The sequence below is a fragment of the Vigna unguiculata genome, chromosome 4, assembly GCF_004118075.2.
Source record: "Vigna unguiculata cultivar IT97K-499-35 chromosome 4, ASM411807v1, whole genome shotgun sequence".
In the NCBI taxonomy this organism is placed as follows: Eukaryota; Viridiplantae; Streptophyta; class Magnoliopsida; order Fabales; family Fabaceae; genus Vigna; species Vigna unguiculata.
The window spans coordinates 17,161,739-17,170,941 of NC_040282.1; the positions used below are offsets into that span (position 1 = coordinate 17,161,739).

At 33.9% G+C, this 9,203-nt stretch overlaps 1 protein-coding gene across 1 annotated transcript; it reads left to right on the top strand.

The window, feature by feature from the left end:
* Positions 1–450: 450 nt before the first annotated feature.
* LOC114180550 (phosphoglycerate kinase-like) lies at positions 451–8,375 on the top strand (the record flags this gene model as incomplete). The annotated part of the gene is given in 18 exon segments (XM_028066861.1): positions 451–532; positions 617–663; positions 2,132–2,396; positions 2,624–2,967; positions 3,084–3,155; positions 3,157–3,325; positions 3,328–3,369; positions 3,479–3,546; positions 3,872–4,013; positions 4,016–4,122; positions 5,744–5,795; positions 5,798–5,818; positions 6,092–6,168; positions 6,271–6,320; positions 6,569–6,653; positions 7,693–7,791; positions 8,058–8,190; positions 8,193–8,375. Coding segments are annotated over 18 exon segments (1,938 nt in total), but the record flags the coding sequence as incomplete, so codon positions are not given.
* Positions 8,376–9,203: the final 828 nt, after the last annotated feature.

Sequence of the window (9,203 nt, forward strand, 5' to 3'; positions counted from 1 at the left end):
GCGTCTTCGTTCTGTTGTTCAGTGTTCTTAATGACTAGAGAAACAAACAGCAACCTTTGCAAGATTAAATTTTGTCTTAAACTTACAACAAAATTTTCATTTGGCTAGTAAACTTGAAATATTTCTCACTTCACTGCCACACTCTGATTTCATCAAAGGTTGAACAGAGTTTATTTATTTATTAAGTTCAATCTAACAAAATGTGTTGTGCTAAGTTCAACTGTTATGCGAGTGTATTTGTGTTGGTTCTTTATGTGAGTGCTTGTGGATGATGTATTGGACCATCTTTTATTATTTTTAGTCTCTACTCTTTTATGCAATTTTCATTGTTCGTTTGTTTGCTCTTACAATTTGCAGCTTCAATCTTGAGAAATTGATGATGGGCCACCTTGTGAATCTTCTCCATGGAACTGTTCTCTTCAACCAATTATGTTTCAATGACCTTCCAAGTTGTTTAAACAAAAAAGATATGCTCATACTGGAAAATTTGCCAAGTTTCTTGAGTTTAATGGAGCCCCACTGCCTTTGCAAGGTTGTCTTACTTAAGGATTTTTGTTTTTTGAAATTTGTTATTTGTTTTCTGTTACGGTGCTTTATTTGAAGTTTGTTTTTACAGGCAGTGGGGACTTGACAAATCATGCTGCGAACTTGATTAACCATAAGGTAAGATACTTAACAGGTCCTTTTTGTGCCACAGTATTTTCTTCTGAATCTGATATTTCAGCATTCTTGGATTCAGTATGTTATAATAAATGCCTTACTCGGTTAATACAATAAATATGCTTCTAGAGGAGTGCCAGTTTTTCTTCGCTCTGATAAGTTGTAACTGATAACTATGTAGGAAGAGAAAGAGAGGGAGAGAGGTTGAAAGTCAAAAGTAACTGCAAAAATTCTGGAGGCACACACTAACTATCATTATTATGTCTTTTCTCCGGTGCTCTAGTAAAGGTAGTTGGATATCTATGGATGATGGGATGAGCTCATACTTTTCTTTATAGAACATAAGTATGCAAAGATATCTCTATCTCTATATAACTTGTAAGTTTTACTACGTTGGCACCCCAAGTTATATCAATCATTTGCAGCATGCCCAAATAGAATTCAAAAAAACCTATGAAAGTAAGATTAAACCTATCTCTGTAGAATTCATATATAATAATATCCACAATGATATCTCATCACATACTACACTATATTCTCAATGTATTTCTGAGAAACTTAAAGTTTTTTGTTGTCGGTCAGATGCTTTTTTTCTCTTACCAACTCTCCTAAATATACAAGCACAAGCCCTGACGTACAGGTCATAACATACATAACTTGACCCTTTCGCAAAACCCGTTGGAGTTTGAACATGAAGTTGGGACAAAGCATAGCCTTCAAACTTGTGCTGAAACTCACTTTAGTTATGGAGAACAACGGTTACAAGGAATAAATTCCTCCTATGTCCTCACAAAGGTTTTGATATTGCAAGGACCAATATTCTGAAAGCTTAGTTTGTTAGGTGCATGCTCAAGATTGACTTTATATTCATAAAAATAGCATGCTTTGTGGTAAAATATCATGCTTAATGGTTGTTGGCATCAATATTAGAGATCCCACATCTACTAAAGGTATGGTCAAAATAATATATATATGTATGTATGTGTGTATAAATGGAGGACAATCCTTACCTCATAAGCTGGGTTTTTCTTGAGTTAGGTCTAAATCTAAATTATAAGATGATATTAGAGTATATTCTAATGATTATTGTTGGGCCTATTGGGCCACTTTCTATTAGGCCTCCATTAGACTACATATACAACCTAGTCCTGTAACATTTGAGATGTCCACTCCTTAGTAAGAGGGGTGTGTGTAGGAAAGTTCGCATCACCTATATTTACGCTTATACCTTGAGCTAGTTTGACGCTTGAATTAACCATAAACCCAAATTTTAAGAACGTAGAGCTAAATATGTTTCTATTGCTTGAACCTTAACTTTTTCCATTCAATGTGGCTTGAGTTTTGTGTTTTTGTCTTGATGAAATGAAAAGTCACTAACATAAAATCAATCTTTGTTATTCTTTACTTTCTTGAACAGCATTATTTGTTGTTTATTTTGTTTTGGCCCTAAATTTTATGGTTTTACTGTTAGATTTACTTTAGTAATGGTGGAGAGTTGAATGGTATTCCTCATATACAAACTCTTAGAGAATTTCCTAGGGAGGAGCTTTTTGGAAAAGTTGTCATGGTCAGATTTGATTCTAATATATTAGTCAAGAGAGAGTGCGACAGGAAGAATCAATCAGATTCTAATGCAGTATATACAATTAAATATTTGCATAAATCTGGGGCAAAGGTCATCTTGGTCAGTGATTGGAATATGAATACTCCAGAACTTCACACAGATTCAGTTACAGGTACACTCTTAAAGGCCTTTTGTTCAAATTCTTGTCATTAGATGCCATGTTTAGTCATTTTGTCATCAATTGAACTTATAGCAATTTCTAATTTTATTAACGGGAGGAAAGACAGAAGAAACTTACTAAAAAGAAACTTGAAACTATGTGGACAACGGAATTAATAAATGTCATTTTTTTATGTAAGGAAGCTTCCATATTGGATGATTGATAATCTCTTGCTGTAGATTTCTTATCAGAAGTTCTTCAAACACAAATTGTTCCACTGCATGCCAATTATTTTAAGAAGCAAGCAAAGATGAATAGCCTTGAGAAAGAGAATATCCATCTTCTTGAGAATCTTTCTAATTTCAAAGAGGAAGTTGCTAATAGTTTGGAGTTTGCTAGAATATTATCATCAGGAGTTGATATCTTTGTCAACGACTCCTTCTCCAACTGTCATAAAGTTCTAGCCTCCACAGTTGGTGTTACCCGTTTCTGCTACACCTGTATAGCTGGTTTTCACTTTGAGGAGAGGCTTGATCTACTGAAGAATCTTGCAGAAGCCAGCACAAAGCCATATGTAGCAATTGTATGTCCCTTTTTGCTGTTAATGTTATTAGTTATAAGCAATATCTTTTACATTCAAGAAAGTCTCAAGTACTTTCTTGATAAATTTGTTCACTGTTTGTTTCTCTTGCAATCAAGATTGGAGGGGGTAATCTCTATGATAAAGCAGCTTCCTTTCAGTTCTTAGCTTCCAGATGCCAAGTGTTTGTTTTTTGTGGGCATGATGTCATTTCAAATAATGCACGCATTAGGAGTATCAATCCCGTGTGATTTAGTGGACGGTCAAGCAGTTAATGAAGCTCTAGATATAGTGAGACTTGCTCAAGATAAAAACGTGCAGATCCTGTATCCGAAAGATTTTTGGTGCCAGAAAAGTGTAATCCAAAGCAACTGCAAGTATTTCCTTCTCATGGAATTTTGGATGGTGCGCTATTCTTCAAATGATAAGGGATTGTGTTGTGCTACTTAGATATTCATTTAGATATTACTTTTGTTCGGCAAATAAAACTTATGCAGATTTGATTTTGATCTAGATTGGGTACCTGTGGACCTGGGACCTGTATCATTGGATGAAATCGACTCTACACTTACAAATTGTAAGGTACATTAGTAATTTTTTTATACATAGGCATCAAGCATAAACTACAATTGGTTTATTTTCTTAATATATATTAAAGAATCTTTAGATAACTATGGAATTGGGATTGATTTAACATTTCTGCTCTGGGAATCTTTTATTAAAATGGGCATTTGATTCTTGCATCTTATCTGCTAATTTAGTTTGAATTTGTGCATGTTATCAATATCGTGCAATGACTTTAGGTATTGATAATGGATAACTGTTTTCATCCTAATAAAATGTATTATCTATCGATTTTGAAATGTAACTAGGAACTACGTAACATTTTTCTTTTAATCCATTGCAGAAAATAATGTGGATTGGTCCAGTGCAATTTGTTTATTCAAGTGTATACACCAACGGGGCTTCTAAATTGGCAAGAATTCTAGACAAACTAGGCCAAAACAACTGTGAAATAACAGTTGTTGGGACTGCGGCAAGCAAACTAGTGAGACGGAAAAAAGTTCATTGTCCTTTATAAATATCATTGAGAATGCTTCTGTTGTATGGGAATTTCTCAAAGGAAGAAAGCTCCCTGGTGTTATGGCTGTGGACAGGGTATGCCTTCATAAGCACTATTTCTCTATACCACTCTCTTCCACTAAATATTTCAGGAGAATAATTCAATGTATGCTCAAAATATTTTAATTTTCAAACTACCTTGCATGCCTCTTGAACTTGCATTGTTAGGACTTTGCCGCTGGAATTTAGGGAATGACTCACTTTCTTGAGATTATGTAATTTATATCATTATTTTTGTGAACTGTTTCTAACAAAATAAAACATGGCCATCTGAGTCCATTAGTTTAGATGCTGGGGTAGAGGAAACCAATATATATGAATGATGTTCCTTAAAAGCAAATATATTTTGTTTAATGAACTTATTACTAAATTGGACAAAATTTGGTGTACAAGATATTTTTAAAGGCATTTAAGTGATAGATGAATCAATAAAACATAATTCTTTTCCACAGCATGTTGGAATTGTTAGAAACCAAAAGCAGAATCCTAACATAATATCACTTTCTCTATTACAAATGGTGTGACTGAAAGGAATAATATTTCGTCACAACAGTTACAGCAATAAAAACAACACGGTACACAAAATTACCCTCAAAAAGAGCACTCTAACAAAACCAGATTCACAGATGTAAGAAAACAAAAGCTAAAAAATTCCCAATTACTATTGAGGACCTACTTATTAGGTCCTTACTCCCGAACCGTGTAACTAACTAACTAACTACCCAGTTCCAACTAATTACAATTTAGCCCTTTCTTCCTTCTATAATAGACCTAGAAAGGTTGTTCCATTTTCTTCTCAGTCCTAGGGCCACTCCTAACAGAGATAGTATATATAGTCATTCTTGTGAATGATTGTGTTATAGGAACCAAGTCATAATAAAACTCATTCTATTGGTAAACCTTGACCTTGATTGTTTTTTCTCCTATGGCTACCTCAAATTCGATTCCTTTCATGCCTCACTCTTTTCCTAGCTCTGTCGTTGAGAAACTGGATGACTCAAATGACTTTTGGCAACATCAAAATTGAACAGGCACAAAATGCACACAAGCTTCAAGGTTTGTCTCCTCTCCTAGATACCTTACTGATCAAGATCCGGTGTGATAATGTCATTCCTGCATAGTTCAGGATCAAATGTTACTTACCTGACTTCAATCGATGCTGTCAAAATCTGTTCTCTCTCAAGTCATTTACTCAATTCACTCATATCAAGTATGGAAGGAAATCCATGAATACTTCCACAAGCAGATGAAAAAACGCCCTTGTCAACTTCGCTTTGATGCCATCATAGAGAAAAAGCTAAACTGAAAATGGAGAGTTTCATTTCATTTTTAACTCACTAAAAGTTGAATACAGAGGGAGCATTTTATGCAAGCTTGCCTAAGGGTACGGTTGTGCAAAGGCTGAAACAGAGAAGCAAATCTTATAGCAAACAAGAGAATATTGTAACTGTATTAACTAACTAGTCATAACAGAATGTAACTAACATATAGGAATTAGGAAGATGAGGTCAGTATTGATATTTTAACATGAATGCAGTTAAGTTATAGTATTTCATTTAATCATGCTGATGAAACTGATCTTGCTTTAAGCAACTTCAAGTGTCTAAACATTCTGCATGATTGATATTATTATGCTTATGGTAGTTACATATTTCAGGGATACCCTTTTGAGATCAACTGGAGCAGCATTTATTCTGACCCAGCTCAACCTCGGTTGTTGATATTGGAAGTGGTATTTTTTAAGTTAATCTTCATTATGCTTTTAGCTTATAAAATTTTGTAACTAGAAACAAAGCCTAAGGTTCCATTGCACTAAAAACATTTTAACAATTGATGTGAATGCATTGTCATTACATAAATTTCTGTTAAGTTTAACCTAAAATCCTTGTATAAAAATCCCAAATTCTGTAATAGAAGAAGAGGGGCATGGGACTCAGAGACAGCAGATTAAATAGAAAACTTGTGCTACTGGTTCTTCCCTGATATAATTTGCTCTTATTTACAGGTAATGGGCTTTTCCTTCTTGAAATGGCTAGAAGGAGGCAAGATTTAAACTTCCTCGGTTTGGAGATCAATGAAAAGGTTCCCAACTCGTTATGTCCTCTTCTCTCCCTTCTACCCTGTTTTCTATTTCCGTACTAGGCTTTTACTTAATTTTCTTTTCTTCCGTTAACATCTTTTCAGCTTGTTTTGCGTTGTCTGGATTCTATTCATCAATATGGCTTAAAGAATGGGTAATTATGTTGCTTTCATAGTACAAATTGATGCAGCATTTTCTTCTTTTTTATTGGATTCAATGAATTTAAGTTTTATCTTATCTTAGTTCAACACCAAGGAATGACTCAAAAGCATTCCGAACTTATTAAAAGGACAAACGCACTTATGATCGATCATATGTGACTAATTAGAGTTCCTTCGTGGTTGAAATTTAATTCCTTTGTTAAACTTTCTTAACTTTGGTTTCCTGTTTTCTCTATTTTAGGTACTTTGTTGCTACCAATGCAACATCAACATTCCGTTCTATTATTTCTACTTACCCAGGAGACTTAGTTCTTGTCTCAATACAGGTCAATAAATTGAATTTTGTTATATTTTGAATTGTTACATTACGGTTTGAGTGTTGTGGGTCTTTTCTTTGCTATTGATGCTACTATGTGTGCACTTCTGTTGAGTGTTGATGCACATGAACTGCTATCATTGCACCAACGAACGAGTTTGCAGCATGCTAACCCTTCTATTAATTAGTGTTGACCACCTTTTTTTGGCATCATTCATCGTGAGGCATTTTATTTATACACACTATTATCACCAATCACCACAGGCACATTGTCACCAAGCTACTGTAGGGATGTACTGATGCTGTTGTCATTGCTGCCAATTCTCTGCTGCAACCTAACAAGTGTCTGATGGAAAGTTGTCTTAGTTGCAGTCATTCCTAACCCACCTTAGTTGTGATCTTTTTGGGAGCTGTCTTAAATAGAACTTATGAAGCTTTTTCGGTTCTCACCTTACTAGCTAATCTTTCAGGGTTCATTTAGATCTTAAATCCGAATCCTTAAAGTTTTCTACCTACATTTTCTCCCGACCATCACTAGAAGTTTCTTCGCACGATTGGCATTCATAGAAGCTTTGATCATTCTCTATATATTAGACTGACTGATAGTTATGATGATCACAAACTTGCATACAGTAAAATAACTATAGGACTAACTTTAAACCATTGTTTGGTGAGAGATATAACTCTTAGTTATATCTGCCAGCCTGATCATTCTAGTAATATTACTGTTAAAGCCAAAACTATAATAGCAATTAGTTGTGGCCTGATTTTGCAATTTCCTGTTCATATTTTCTCGCAGAATAAAATGTTCATTGTTTGATGTCACAACCTTCCTATATGATTGGTTAACCTTTGAGAAAATTTGCTATCACAATAAGAACTAAATTTGTTGGAAGGACAAGTTTTAGGGGTTTCCAAACTTATTCCTCATGGTAAATGAGGTTCTATGAATTTAAAGAAAATTCGTGGTAATCACATTTTCTGTAATCAACTTCTTTTCTCCGCCAACTGCTTAACCTTAATCTCTATTCTGTCTTTATTTTCTGCAGTGTCCAAACCCCGATTTCAATAAGCCTGAGCACAGATGGAGGATGCTTCAGAGATCTTTAACTGAAGCAGTAGTGGATCTTCTAGCACCCAATGGGAAGGTAATTATTAGACTTTTGAAGGAATTCTACTAGTATTTCCTCAATCAATGTGCAGATGATGGTCAGTCTTCCCCATTAATCCAAAAAACACAATTGCTCATCAGATCTAAGTGGGAAGCCAGCCCTTATAAAACTAAAAAAGTATTTGTTTTCTCAGTATTACATTTATTTGATTTTGCTATCCTGAGTTGTGACTTCACTAGAATTCTTTGAATAGTTTGAGTTTGTTGATACTGAGGCTTACTTAGACTATGGACATTGACCAGATCTATCTGCAATCTGATGTAGAAGCCGTGGCAATAAGAATGAAAGAACAATTTTTTAGACATGGCAAGGGTAAGCTTGATTTAGAGTATGGACAAAGTGAGTGGCTTGAGGAAAACCCATTTGGAGTAAGATCAGATGGGAAAAACATGTTTTAGAGCGCCGGGCCCCGATGTACAGGATGATGTTTTCTAAATCATCTGGTATTGGGGAAGTTTAGAGTTGCTAAGAATGTAATCCAGAAATCTGGCTGATACATCAATTTTTCAAAGGGTTACTAATAATTTGCAGAATCTATCACACAGCTAATGATTTCTTCATGCCGGGGCTGTGTGTATGTTGTAGGTAATGGAGCATCAACATTTCCCTTTCAATTTTGTCTTGAATAATGGTGAATTTCGTTCCTAAAATTTAATCTTGTTATTGTATTCGTTCTTGAAACTAAGAAAAACTCAAATAGTACTTGAAATATTTGAGTTTTATTAAAGTTCCTGTAGTTAACTCTCTTTTTTCTCATTTTGATCCTTAGATCCATGACTGAAGTGATAATAATGACGGTTTAGAGATCAAAATAAACAGAGAGATTAATTTTGGGAATTTTAATAAAACCTTTAAACAATTCAGGGACTTGTTTGAGTTTTGCTTATTTTCGAATTAGTGACAGTGAGATACAATTTCAGATACTAAATTGGTAATTTAACTCGTTTATCTCTGACATGAATTAATAGCTAATTCATTCATCTCAAGTATTCTTCCAGCTTTTGCAGTGATGAACTTCTTAACAGTTTGGAGAATGAAGTTGAAAATTATTGATGAGAAAAGTCCAATATTTCATAAGGGATTCCAACGATGAAAGAACATCTAAAAATTATAAGTAATAAGTAATTTAAAAATCCCAAAGATATTTTGAGAGACTGATCTTCTTATTTGTATATTTTTTTATTATAGATAGATCTTTATAACTATTATAACTCATCAACTAAGTTCGATGAAATTTTATTGTGACTAACATCAACTATTGTATTGTAAAATAAACAATTCAAAAATTGAATAAAAGTAAGATATTCAACTAAGCAAATAGAAAATTAAAATAAAAATTCTAGTATCATAATGTTTTATTTATGTAGAAAATGTAACGTCCCATTTAA